Source organism: Paramisgurnus dabryanus, chromosome 12 (assembly GCF_030506205.2).
Source record: "Paramisgurnus dabryanus chromosome 12, PD_genome_1.1, whole genome shotgun sequence".
Classification (NCBI taxonomy): domain Eukaryota; kingdom Metazoa; phylum Chordata; class Actinopteri; order Cypriniformes; family Cobitidae; genus Paramisgurnus; species Paramisgurnus dabryanus.
The window spans coordinates 5,800,901-5,815,868 of NC_133348.1; the positions used below are offsets into that span (position 1 = coordinate 5,800,901).

The 14,968-nt window shown below is 39.2% G+C and overlaps 1 protein-coding gene across 3 annotated transcripts in view; it reads right to left on the bottom strand.

Moving 5' to 3' along the window:
• Positions 1 to 14,968, bottom strand: part of LOC135738295 (apolipoprotein(a)-like) — a 166,139-nt gene that overhangs the window by 37,306 nt on the left and 113,865 nt on the right. For all 3 annotated transcript variants that reach the window (XM_073811349.1, XM_073811348.1, XM_073811350.1), the window contains 3 exons: positions 14,482 to 14,600; positions 14,240 to 14,402; positions 13,859 to 13,977 (listed from right to left, as the gene is read on the bottom strand). In XM_073811349.1, the coding sequence (XP_073667450.1) occupies positions 13,859 to 13,977; positions 14,240 to 14,402; positions 14,482 to 14,600 (401 nt within the window). The remainder of the gene's footprint in view (positions 1 to 13,858; positions 13,978 to 14,239; positions 14,403 to 14,481; positions 14,601 to 14,968) is intronic.

Below are 14,968 nucleotides of genomic sequence, written 5' to 3' on the forward strand. Positions count from 1 at the left end.
GCGTTTGTGTGTGTACGTTTGTGTGCGCGCGAGTGTGTGTGTGTGTGTGTGTGTGTGTGTGGTTATCACGTGGTAGGGGTCCCAAATGATCACTGGCAGGATTTTTAAAAAGCGGAGCAGGCCCTTGGTCTGCCTGCGGGGCTAGGTTCAACTTAGGTTAACATCTATCATTGCGTAATAAGCAAACATGAAATTATATTTTACCTATGGATTGTTACTGATGTTCCTAGTTTTGTGTTTTTTTCTTATCTTAGGCACTCTTCATACATTAGTCTTTTTCATACATTGTACATAGCTTTCTTCGCTAGTGTCAACTTATGTGTGAGATTTTGTAAACTCATCAGATGTTCTCAGGTGTATTTTTCTTAGGCAAACATTTTCTTTTCAAACTTAGGCAGTTTTCATACCTTTGTCTTTTCATACTTTGTTCATAGTTTTCTTCGCTAGTGTCAACTCATGTCTGAGATTTTTGTAAATTCATCAGATGTTCTTACCTGTGTATTTTCTTTAACAAGCTTTTGCTTTTCAAACTTAGGCAGTCGTCATACGTTTGTCTTTTTCATACATTGCTCATAGTATTCTTCGTTAGTGACATCTTATGTCTGAGATTTTGTAATCTCATCAGATGCTCCTAGTTGTATTTTTCTTAGGCAGACAATTTCTTTTCAAAACTTAGGCATTCGTCATACTTTCGTCTTTTTGTCACACGGTGACGATTTCCAAGGGGGCGGAACCAAAGATTGGGAAGATTGGTTCCGCCCGGAAGTGTTTCCCACCCGGACGGCAAAGCAGAGACACCGGAACTTCCGGTAAGTGCCGCGAGGCGAAATTTAGCTTGATACAACGCAGGTGTGAACAATGAACGTAGCGACTGGGTATTGGAGGATGTGCAGACAGAGAGGGATACAAAAAGGAGCTTCAAACACAAGTGAGAGCGGTTGACTTTGGGCAGACACAGTTCCGCCTAGCGCGGTTGCTGCGGGGAAAGCTCCTTTCCGCCAAGGGCGGACCGAGTTATACGCTCCTTCTGAAGAGTCCGTAGGCGCCGATGATCCAGGGATCGCTTTTGAAGCGAGCGGAAAGAGTGCGGGCCGTAAGCGGCGAAAAGGAGAAGAAGACAGAGGCTTAAAGCCGACTCACCGTAAGTGTTACTGGAGGAAACGTTAGCTGTGGATATACAAAGGGGCGAAGAGGAATTCATCCATCCTAAGGAAGTAAACAAAGAAGAGCAATCTTCAATATTGTGAGTACTCAGTGTCTGATACCGTGTGTCATTGTGGAGTGCTTGTTCAACGTGTATTGTGAGCCTTCAGTGTATAAGACAACGGCCCTACCACGGAGTAGAGTGGTGGGAGAGCCGGGAAGCAACGACCCATAGAGGAGTGAAGGGCCGCAGCAGCGACGTTTACACCCCTGGTCTGCACTGCAACACGCCAATCGGTCCGAAGACGGTCTAAGAAGGTTGGGGCTGCGACCCTATTTTTCACGTAGAAGAGTGAAGAGTGCTGTGGGTGAGTCTGAGACTTTGCTGTGAGAGTACACTTTAAATTATTGCAGTGTGATGCTGTGTGGTGTTGTCAGTAGCCCCCTTCGCTGAATTCGTCGTGGGAGAATGAGAGGCTGTGGAGGCCGGTGAAATAACTTATAGTGTATGCTGTGTGTGACCCCCTGTGTTGAAGCCTACAGCAGGAGAGAGAGCCTGAGTCATTACCTGTGAGATACCTACCTGTGTGCGGTCCCGAGCGACCCGTGAAAGCCCCAGCGTCTGCAAACTAATCCTTTGTGTTACAGCTATAAGCCTACAGCAGGAGAGAGAGCCTGAGTTCATTACCTGTGAGGTACCTACCTGTGTGTGGCCCTTGAGTGACGAGTGAACGTCCCAGCGCCTGTAAACTAATCCTCTGTGTTACAGCTATAAGCCTACAGCAGGAGAGAGAGCCTGAGTTCATTACCTGTGAGGTACCTACCTGTGTGTGGTCCCAAGTGACCCGTGTAAGTTCCAGTGTCTGCAAATGGATCCTCTGTGTTACAGCCAAAAGCCTGCAGAAGGAGAGAGACTGAGTCAGATAACTGTGAAGTACTTACCCAGGGCATCCTAGTGCCCCCACCCCCTCGCTACGAAGGTCCAAGGACTGATTTTTTTGTTTTAACATTCTATCCCCCCTCCCTTTTCTATCATTTTTAATATTTAATAAAGCTGTTAAATTTTAATTCTTGTCTGTTTGGTCATTGGGGTGTTTTGGGACCTCCTCGAGGTGGAAATAGGAGGAGCGTGACCCGCGCCAGGGGCGGTCCGCTTCTCCGACCTGTAACAGATTCATACATTTGTTCATAGTTTTTCTTCGCTTGTGTCAACTCATGCCTGAGATTTTTGTAATTTCATCAGATGTTCTTACTTGTGTATTTTCTTAAACAAACGTTTGCTTTTCAAACTTAGCCAGTCTTCATACGTTTGGCTTTTCATACTTTGTTCATAGTTTTTCTTCGCTAGTGACAACTTATGTCTGAGATTTTGTAAACTCATCAGATGTTTTTACTTGTGTATTTTCTTAGGCAAACTTTTTCTTTTCAAACTTAGGCATTCTTCATACCTTTGTCTTTTCATACTTTGTTCATAGTTTTCTTCGCTAGTGTCAACTTATGTCAGAGATTTTGTAAACTCATCAGATGTGCTTAGTTGTGTATTTTTCTTTGGCAAGTCTTTTTTTTTCAAACTTAGTCAGTCGTCACACGTTTGTCTTTTTCATACATTGCTCATAGTATTCTTCGTTAGTGACATCTTATGTCTGAGATTTTGTAATCTCATCAGATGCTCCTAGTTGTAATTTTCTTAGGCAAACGTTTTCTTTTCAAACTTAGGCAGTCTTCATACCTTTGTCTTTTTATACTTTGTTCATAGTTTTCTTCGCAAGTGTCAATTTATGTTTGAGATTTTGTAATTTCTTTAGATATTCTTGGGTGTATTTTTCTTAGGCAGACGTTTTCTTTTTCAAACTTAGGCATTCTTCATACTTTTGTCTTTTCATACATTTGTTCATAGTTTTTCTTCGCTAGTGTCAACTCATGTCTGAGATTTTTGTAATTTCATCAGATGTTCTTACTTGTGTATTTTCTTAAACAAACTTTTTCTTTTCAAACTTAGGCATTCTTCATACCTTTGTCTTTTCATACTCTGTTCATAGTTTTTCTTCGCTAGTGTCAACTCATGCCTGAGATTTTTGTAATTTCATCAGATGTGCTTAGTTGTGTATTTTTCTTAGGCAAGCGTTTTTATTTTCAAACTTAGTCAGTCTTCACACGTTTGTCTTTTTCATACATTGGTCATAGTTTTCTTTGCTAGTGACATCTTATGCCTGAGATTTTGTAATCTCATCAGATGCTTCTAATAGCGTATTTTTCTTAGGCAAACTCTTCTTTTCCAAACACAGCGATTCTTCACACGTTTATCTTTTCATACATTGTTCATAGGTTTCTGCTTCGCTAGTGCCATCTTATGTCTGAGATTTTCGCAATTTCACTAGATGTTCTTAGTTGTGTATTTTTCTTAGGCAAACTTTTCTTTTGCAAACTTAGTCAGTCTTCATACGTTTGTCTTTTTCATACATTGTCCGTAGGGTTTTCTTCGCTAGTGTCAACTTATGTTTGAGATTTTGTAAATTCATTAGATGTTCTCAGGTGTATTTTTCTTAACTCTTTCACCGCCAGCATTTTTTTTAAAAAGTTGCCAGCCAGTGCCAGCGTTTTTCATGATTTTCACCAAAGTTTAATGCCTTCCAGAAAATTTTCTTCTTTAAATATATAAACATATAATATATCAAATGAAAGAACAGACCCTCTGCTTTCAAACAAAAAAAAAAAACGTTTCATCCTACCTTTAGTGGTTCTTTTGTAATCAGCTTTTGAATATGGGTAGGTTTCTGCAAAAACACCACATTTTGAGCAAAATGCAGAGATAATTCAATTTTTGTGACGGACTTTTCATAGAGATCAGAGCGATCTTTAAAACAGACACGGACATGCAGCAGCTTGCCATAGGGCAATACTTCCGGGTTAAAAAGGTTGCGGAAGGGCGCCACCTGGTGGATAATAGCGGTATTGGGGAAAGACGGAAAATCTCGTCATTGGCGGGGAAGCGTTTTCTCTTAATTGACGAGATATCTCGTCAATGGCGGTGAAAGAGTTAAACAAACTTTTGCTTTTCAAACTTAGGCATTCTTCATACCTTTGTCTTTTCATACTCTGTTCATAGCTTTCTTCGCTAGTGTCAACTTATGTCTGAGATTTTGTAAACTCATCAGGGCCCGTATGTATAAAACATCTCAGAAATGCTCTTAAGAATAGTCGGTCACACTTTATTTTACGGCATCACGGTTACAGTGTAATTATATATTTAAGTACTTAGTAATAATCATTAACAACATGTACTTACTATAGGGTTGGGGTTAGGATTAGGGTTTGGTTTAGGGTTAGTTGGATGTAACTATGCATAATTAACTGTTATTACTGTAATAATTACATGTAACATGTGTAACAAAGACACCTTAAAATAAAGTGTTACCGAATAGTCTTAAGCTATGACTTAAAGGTGCAATTTGTAAGATATTTGCAGTAAAATCTCCAAAAACCACTAGGCCAGTGTTATATATTTTGTCCAGCTGATTACTATCAATATCTGTAATGTTTTCAACTACTTGTAAATCATGAGAAAATTTCCATTCAAAACATTGACACGGGGCAGTGCAGTCTCCTGTCAATGACGTTAATATCCATGTGACCCTTTGTCACCGCCTTTACTGACGTAAACCACATGACAACAGTGGTCGAGCTCGAAAAAATAAAATGGCGGCCAAGGAAGCAGCTGGAGCACAAATTTAGTGAAAATAAACGTATATTTTCACTTTTTAAGCATTTTAATTGCATTTCTAGCGAGAAATTAGTATTGTAGTTTTCAAATATGTGATTAGTTATCACAAAGGCGCTCTCTGTTTATATTTCAAACACGCTGCCTTTGAAGTGCGTCGGAAAGCCTTTCTCTGAGCGGCCTTCAGGCCTCCGAGGCCGAAGTCATTTCCTCAAGAGGCAGCGAGGCAACAAGTCCTCACTGCCTTGAGTTTTCGGACGCAGCGAGCCAGTGTTGTGGACAAATGCGGAACTATGCGATAGCGCCTGTCGGGCTACGCGCTTGCTTATGAACTTATGGATATCTCTGTACCGTCTGCCGCTGGTTGTGTCAGCTCCTGTAAGCGTACGGGCCAACCAAACGACCCAAGAAGAGTTTGGAACAAAACGAGGGAGGATCAATTTGTTGTTGCATTATCTGGATGGAGAGAGCTTCACGACAACATTTAACTAGACCGAGATTCTGATCCTGCTTGTGTTTTACGCGATGGGTGAGTTGTTTTGATTCGTAACCCTTCAAAAAACGTATGCTATTATATTGATCACAACATTAGTGTGTAGATTGTAATCAGCGCGTCTTCCCGCGGACGATATGCACATCAAGAGGTATTGTACAGCAATATAAATGGTCATTTTAAGACACTTCACAATAAGATTTGTACTTTCAATACATTATGTCAAAAATCATTGTAGATTGTAAGTTGAAAACTTAATTCTGTGCTGTGTTTACCATCGAATTTGGACTAATACTGTAATATCAATATGACTAACAATTTCGTTTTGAACATCACATATAAACTTACATAATGAAATAAACGATGTCATCAAACGCAACATTTATAAGATTACCTTACGTGATTTCTCGTTCGCGTCTGATTGATGGCCATCAGTGGTTGAGTTAAAGACTACAAATCCCATAATTCCACGCTGCTTCAGAGCCTCAGTAAACAACATCATTGTTATTGTTTGATCTGGCGCCATCTAGCGGCGAAAATAATACAAACTGCATCTTTAAGTGTCAAAAAATTCTTAGTAAGGAGTAGGACCAGTTTTAGAATAGGAGACATTTATAAAGAAGCTGAAAGCAACTTTCAGTAAAGTGTAAGACTCATTCTTAAGTGCTGACTTAAGTGCCGCAAACTGAGGACTACAATGATTTCAACCTAAAATGGCTGCCATTAACCTCTGAATCAGCCAATAGAAAGCCGGCAATGTTATACAGTCACAGCAGCATGTGACACCATACATTTATGAATCATGAAGACATTCAAATAATATTAGTATTTAAATATTTGAATTAGCTTCACAAAATGTTTAACAATATTACAAATAAGTACATGCATTTATTTTACACCATTTTGCACCATTTTGATTAAGTTTCAACATGTTAATGAAATAGACAAATGTAATGCTAAAAAAATGAAGATGATGAATCACATAATTTGATTTCACTCACAAGCTGTTTATGAAAAAAGACTAAAGTTTGCAAACACTTAGATAAAAAATACTTTGATGATCAAGCCTGAACAAGATGATCAAATTAAGTTGGATTTCTCCACTTAAACACAATTGTAATTTATGCCATCTTTGTCACTTTCACCTTTGGCTTGCTCAATGCTAACATTGCTAAGATTATGGTTTGGGTCAGGGTTTTATACTCTATTAATATCTCATTACATGCAATTGTGTCACTGCAATCTTGTAGATACTTTACATTTTTTATTGTAGATTTTATTTACATTTTATGGTATTTTATTTACCTATCATAAACTGTAAATTGGAAAAGCGGCTCTACTTAAAAAAACTTGGTAACACCTAATATTTAAATTTGTTTAACTTTAATTATTTTACTTAAACTGAGAAATTTAAGTTGAAAAACATTACATCTTTAGGCATTATCAATAATTTGATCAAACTTTAACGTTTAACAGTGTATATTATTCAAATTTATATACATTTAAGTATATACCATTGCTGTTTTAATAATCCCATAAAAATTCTTGGTACTGTCACTGTGCAAGCACTTGTTTCACTAATATACATCTTATACCGTATTTTATATTGTTTAATATAATATACATTGTATAAAAAACCCTATACTCTTTATATTTCATGTTATATTAATTCCTATCTACTGTCTATATACTACTAACATGTATTTATTGTACATTTTCTGCTCTTCAACTATGCAACAATCATTTTTTTCAAAAGTGCTATAGAAGTATGTTTGAATTAAAGTAATTCTAACACATTCTTTGATGTAAAGTGCATGATCTCCACCTCTCTGCTGCCCTCTTGTTACTCTTAACTAGGTTAAGAGACCTCTCCAGCTCTCTTAAATAATTTAGTAGCTGAGACCTAGTCTTAAAACTTAGGAGGCTTTATAAATCAAACTCATTCTTAAGTCTAGGAATAAGAGTAAAATGACGTCATTCTTAGAATTTTGCACCATTTTGATTAAGTTTCAACATCTTAATGAAAGACAAACGTAATACTATTTAAAAAATGAAGATGATGAATCACATCTGTCAGGATATGAGACGGGGAACAAGAGAACCCAAGCGCAGGCGATGTCAGGGAGTGAACAAAGAACATTTGACACGACAAGAAAACAAAAGCCCACGAGGGGGCAAAACTCAACATTAAACATGAAATATCAAATACACACACACAACTTGATTAACAAGACTAGACTAAACTAAAGTACAACATGGCAAACAGCAACAAGGCACGAATGAACAATGATCCAGCACTAGACAAGAGACAAGAGGAGCTTAAATAGGGAAACTTAACGAGGGTAACACAGGTGCACGGGATGAACTAATAATGAATAATTAACAGGGAGAACAAGGGGGCGGGGACTAGAGACGAGAAACCAGAGGCACATGCCACAATAAACAAGGCATGGCCTCCACATGAAACAAGAGACTGTCAGAACTCTGCCATCACAATAAAACATAAATATAAAACCAAACTCTCGTGGCAGAGTCCTGACAGTAGCCTCCCCCTAAGGAGCGACTACCAGACGCTCCTCAGGGGAACACACAAGACAAAACCAAAACACTAGACAAAACAGACATGAGTCCATGGGCACACAAAACAAAGTCCATGAAACAAAGTCTGTAGTCACAGCTCCGCGGGACAAGTCGACCGCGAGAGCTGTGCGGGACGGGACAACTGCGCAGGCTAGGCGGCTCCGGCCGCGCTGAACGCGCAAGCTTCTGCGGCTCCGGTCGCGCAGGACGCGCTGGCTTGGGCAGCTCCGGCCGCGCTGAACACGCTGGCTTGGGCGGCTCCGGCCGCGCTGAACTGTGCAGGCTGGGCGGCTCCAGCTGCGCTGGCTTGGGCGGCTCCGGCTGCGCAGGACGTGCTGACTTGGGCGGCTCCGACCCCGTGGACACGCTGGCTTGGGAAGCTCCGGCCTCGCTGGACGCGCTGGCCTCGGCGGCTCCATCCGAGCTGAACGTGCTGGCTTCGGCGGCTCTGGTCGCACTGAACGCGTTGGCATCGGCAGCTTCGGTGGCGCTGAAATCGGTGGCTCCGGCGGCGTTGAACGCGCTGACATTGGCAGCTCCGGCGGCGCTGGACGCGCTGGCTTCGGTGGCTCCAGTCACGCTGGCTTCGGGAACATCGACCGCGCTGAACGCGCTGGCTTCGGCAGCTCCAGATGCGCTAAACGCGCTGACTTCCCCGACATCGCTGCTGGGTTCAGTTGTGGCTGGATCATTCTGTCAGGATATGAGACGGGGAACAAGAGAACCCAAGCGCAGGCGATGTCAGGGAGTGAACAAAGAACATTTATTGACACGACAAGAAAACAAAAGCCCACGAGGGGGCAAAACTCAACATTAAACATGAAATATCAAATACACACACAACTTGATTAACAAGACTAGACTAAACTGAAGTACAACATGGCAAACAGCAACAAGGCACGAATGAACAATGATCCAGCACTAGACAAGAGACAAGAGGAGCTTAAATAGGGAAACTTAACGAGGGTAACACAGGTGCACGGGATGAACTAATAATGAATAATTAACAGGGAGAACAAGGGGGCGGGGACTAGAGACGAGACCCCAGAGGCACATGCCACAATAAACAAGGCATGGCCTCCACATGAAACAAGAGACTGTCAGAACTCTGCCATCACAATAAAACATAAATATAAAACCAAACTCTCGTGGCAGAGTCCTGACACACATCATTAGATTTTTACTCACAAGCTGGTTATAAAGAAAATACTAAAGTTTGCAAACACTTAGATAAAAAATACTTTGATAATCAAGCCTGAACAAGATGATCAAGTTAAGTTGGATTTCTCCACTTAAACACAATTGTAATTTTTGCCATCTTTGTCACTTTCACCTTTGGCTTGCTCACTGCTAACATTGCTAACATTATGTTTGTATACTCTATAAATACCACTTTACATGTAAAAGTGTCACTGCAATCTCGTAGATACTTTAAATTTTTTTATTGTCGATTTTATTGTAGATTTTATGGTATTTTATTTACCTTTCATAAACTGTAAACATTTTTACACCTAATATTTACACATTTTTAACTTTAATTATTTCACTTAAACTGAAAAATTTAAGTTGAAAAAAACATTACATTTTTAGGCATTATCAATGATTTGATCCAGGGCCGTGCAGAGACAATTGGAGAGGCAGGTGCTCAAAAAATAAAAAGGGCACTTTGCTCGCTGACACGCAAGCACACAACTGAAACAAATAATAAAGTAATACAGAATAGAAAGATGATTTTAAGTCTAACGTTTTCCTTTATTTTCCTTGCAAATAGAGTGAGAGAGAAAAATATATATAGACTGAGTTTTATATCTATATATTTATGCATTTGGCAGCCACTTTTATCCAAAACGACTTACAGTGCATTTCATTTTGTGTTTGTGTGTGTCAACAGTATTTGCAGTTTTGAAATTATATGATATTATTGCATTGTGACATTAAGATATTATTACGTTTACAGGCTTGTGTTTTTGTTGTCATATTTAAAATATAATTCTATTCTATTCTAATCCTGTTCGAAATTTGTATAGCAAGAGAGTAGTCTATAGTTTTGAATCGTGTTTGTGTTGTGTTTTTGCACACTTTGATGCCTTGATGACACGGCAATAAAATAATGACATTCATCTCTCCTTTCATTCATTTTATGAAGCCTCTAGTACTTTCTTTATTTTCAGGTAAACTAAAACTGGTTGCAAAGCTGGAGAGTTTTTGACTGAGTTAATAATTTAGCACGAGTATGGCTATATTACCCAACATCAGCTCACATTGTCTTTTATCAAAGGCGAGTCCAGGAATCATAAATTCAATATGATACAAAAATTAAACGAGGTTTTTTTTACCGTATTCATCGGATCTTGCTCCTCCAACAAACTCCGCGTGACAGGTGAATGACATTAGAACAGCGCGAGAGCGATTTGAAATCAAACTCCTCCGTATGATTTCCCGAATATTTCTCGCGGTACTTTGATGTCATATGCGTTTCGGTTCTTGCATTGCTGCGTGAAGTTGAGCACACCTAAAAACTCGAGACAGCTACCTGTATGAACTCCCGGCAGAGAACGTCCCTGCCTTTGCCTCATCCATTGTTTTTATATGGGAAGAATGTTTTATTTTCAGCGTGAGAAATGCAAGGTGTGGCGTCACTGGCGTGTAAACTGGCTGAAATGCGTGTCTCCCGCCGAATGCGTGAGACTTGAGAGCCCTGTTTGCATCTAACATTTAGAGATGGTAATACACACAGACAGCAATAAACAAAAGCTGTGCATGCTCTCCTCACGTTGTTCTTGTAAAATAATAATAATATAAGCATATCGCTTCGGTTCAATGCCGGCTCGAGGGGGATCCTCCCTGTACTGCGCACCGTGTCGTGGGCGGCTGGGCGCTGCCTGCTACTAGCGCTGTGAGCTAGCTAGTGATGATCGTCCCTAAAGAGATTGTCCAATGAAAGGTCAATACGTCATCATGTGACTAATTTTATTTGCGTCTAAAATATTTTTTATTAATTTTACTAATAGTTAGATTGGGCAGGCCTTCACAAAAGGGCATTTAATTACAAAAAAATGCCTTGTCAAAAAGGGCACTTTGGTCATCCAGGGGTAAAGGGGCAGGTGCTTGGGCACCCGCCGCCCCCCCCTCTGCACGTGCCTGATTTGATCCAACTTTAACTTTTTACAGTGTATATTATTCAAAAAAAAATTAAAGTGCGATAGAAATACATTGAATTAAAGTAATTCTAACACATTCTTTGTTGTAAAGTGCCTGATCCTCCGCCTCTCTGCTGCCCTCTTGTTACTCTTTACTAGGTTAAGAGTGTCTCCAGCTCTCTTAAATAATTTAGGAGCTGAGAACTAGTCTTAACACTTAGGAGGCTTTATAAATCAAACTCATTCTTAAGTCTAAGAATAAGAGTAAAATGACATCATTCTTAGAATTTTGACACACTTAAGACTAAAATTTTACTCTGAGCGGCTTTATACATACGGGCCCTGGTTTTTATTTAGTAAACCTTTTAACATAAAGTGGAGAGTCTGTTGTATGTAACAGCAACGATGCGATGAAACACCACAAAACAAGAGAGCTACATTTGTTAAACCACATATAAATTAAGATGCAAACATCTACAACTTTGAAATAGTTTGGACGTGTAGCTTTAAATTCTGTACCAATAGATTAAAAACATTGCCAAGTTGTAGATATTTGCATTGTTGTTTTAAACAACTAGTACTAACTTTAAGAGTTTGACAAAATGTTACATAAACTATAGAAATGAAACCAACTGTGTTCATAAAAACAATCACAGATATATGTTGTCACTTACAAAGAAAACAAGACGAATGATGAAAACATAATATTGTCTGAGCAGATACAACTAAGAACATCTGATGAGTTTACAAAATCTCAGACATAAGTTGACACTAGCGAAGAAACCTATGAACAGAGTATGAAAAGACAAAGGTATGAAGAATGCCTAGGTTTGAAAAGCAAAAGTTTGTTTAAGAAAAATACACCTGAGAACATCTAATGAATTTACAAAATCTCAAACATAAGTTGACACTAGCGAAGAAAACCCTACGGACAATGTATGAAAAAGACAAACGTATGAAGACTGACTAAGTTTGCAAAAGAAAAGTTTGCCTAAGAAAAATACACAACTAAGAACATCTAGTGAAATTGCGAAAATCTAAGACATAAGATGGCACTAGCGAAGCAGAAACCTATGAACAATGTATGAAAAGATAAACGTGTGAAGAATGGCTGTGTTTGGAAAAGAAGAGTTTGCCTAAGAAAAATACGCTATTAGGAGCATCTGATGAGATTACAAAATCTCAGACATAAGATGTCACTAGCAAAGAAAACTATGACCAATGTATGAAAAAGACAAACGTGTGAAGACTGACTAAGTTTGAAAATAAAAACGCTTGCCTAAGAAAAATACACAACTAAGCACATCTGATAAGTTTACAAAATCTCTGACATAAGTTGACACTAGCGAAGAAAACTATGAACAAAGTATGAAAAGACAAAGGTATGAAGAATGCCTACTGTAAGTTTGAAAAGCAAAAGTTTGTTTAAGAAAATACACCCGAGAACATCTGATGAAATTACAAAATCTCAAACATAAATTGACACTTGCGAAGAAAACTATGAACAAAGTATGAAAAGACAAAAGTATGAAGACTGCCTAAGTTTGAAAAGAAAACGTTTGCCTAAGAAAAATACAACTAGGAGCATCTGATGAGATTACAAAATCTCAGACATAAGATGTCACTAACGAAGAATACTATGAGCAATGTATGAAAAAGACAAACGTATTGCCTAAGTTTGAAAAGAAAATGTTTGCCTAAGAAAAATACACCTGAGAACATCTGATGAGTTTACAAAATCACACACATAAGTTGACACTAGCAAGAAAGCTATGTACAATGTATGAAAAAGACTAATGTATGAAGAGTGCCTAAGATAAGAAAAATACACAAAACTAGGAACATCAGTAACAATCCATAGGTAAAATATAATTTCATGTTTGCTTATTACGCAATGATAGATGTTAACCTAAGTTGAACCTAGCCCCGCAGGCAGACCAAGGGCCTGCTCCGCTTTTTAAAAATCCTGCCAGTGATCATTTGGGACCCCTACCACGTGATATCCACACACACACACACACACACTCGCGCACACACAAACGTACACACACAAACGCGCACACACTCACAGCCTCTCTCACACACACACACACCCTACGCCGCACGCGCATAAACACATACACATACATAAACAGACACGAAGACACACACATACACGAACGCGATGTGGCACGGTGCATATGACATTAGATATAAGTTTACTCAGACACATCTAAAATGTTTGATTTTTTTCAAATGTTTAAATGTCTTAAACTTTATAAAGTTTATTTTTAAAACCACAGATATGTGTGTGCATGTGCTTATTGCCCTAAGCAATAACGTGTTTTAATCAGAGACTTGGTTAAAGAATTGGTTAAAGAGGCGGTAGAGAGAGGGAGAGACGCTCGTGCCAACTGACAGTCCAGAACCTGGACTGGACAGTCTAAAACAATAAACTTTTTGACAGCAATAAACATGATAGCATACGCTTAACAAAAAACACACACACAGGAAAAAACAACGCGTTGATTGACACATCGTAAAACACGAACAGTCCGGACAGCTGCTGTCTAGAAGCCATAAAATATGATACACAAAACTAGACAGCCTGTACACCGTTTGATTGATAGCCCCGCCCACCTGTCAAAACGCGCTTGACAGGGGGTAATAAATCATATTTTGACAGCTACTCCCGGATAACTACTACTCGCATGTAACATATTTTACCAGTTGCATATAAAAAACAGGGAAGGGATCCATATTTACAATAAGATTTATTCATGTAATGGCTCATTCAGTACAGACCAGGTTGAGATCCACAACTGTGCACATTGCAGTATTCCCAGCGGGTTTCAGGATCTGTGGTGTAACACCAAGGTGCTTTCTCATTATCAGGATTCCTGCAGTAATTCTCGTCAAGACCTCTGGAATTAAATGATTTATAATGTTGAATGTAGAGTTCACATGAAACTGAAAATTATTTATTCTCATCTGGCTTCATTTCTTCCTAGTGGAGCCACGTTTTTCCATTTTAGAAAGAGCGCATGATAGATTTTGGTCTGTTGTGTTATTTAAAATGACTTTTATGTTCCACTAAACCTATCAATAAAAATCTATAAAAATCTATAAAAACTGAATTTCTTAAAATACTTCCATCTCCCTCAGCACCGGTTTATTGATGCTTACTGGCATGGGTAGTTCTCTGGAGTTTTGGAATGCTTGTGAGGTGTTTGCAATGTCCATTTCTGGCAGGTTTTCCCTGATTTGGTCACAGAAATCTTGCCCCTGTAGGAGCCTCCATCTCCAGTAGTACAGGTGAGCTCTGGTACAATTGTTGGTGGTGTAGTTGCTACCAGACAATGATGACCAGTAACTGTTAAACTGAATATTTGACACAGTGATTCCATACTGACATTAGTGAAGCTTACTGCATTGAGGAATAGAGCAGTATTCCCAGCGTTTGGATGGATTTATTGTATAGCACCAGGGCCTGGGCTGTCCATCAGGGTTCCTGCAGTAGTTCTCCTCCAAATGTTTCCCAGGTAAACTACAAAGACACACATTTTGTGTACCTAAATGGACAATGTGTTATTTATTCTATGTTATTGTGTACTACTTTCTCACATTGAAAGAACAAAATCATGTTTGTGTGGTATCTGAGAGTCCCAGCGTTGGCAGATGTATCCACTCTCAGTGATGGAGATTTTGCCTCTGTAGTCATCTCCTCTGCAGTGCATACAATCTTCTGCAGATAGAGCATAAGCAGATACAAGTAGTCGGGGAGCCAAAGTCTCAAAAGTTCAGTAAAATGGGTTGAACCTGACATGGTCTGCCATACTTTTTATTTGTGTTTTTTCTGTTAACTTTGACCCCAAGAACCAATAATTGGAGGGTCTGCTCTGCCAGAAACATCGC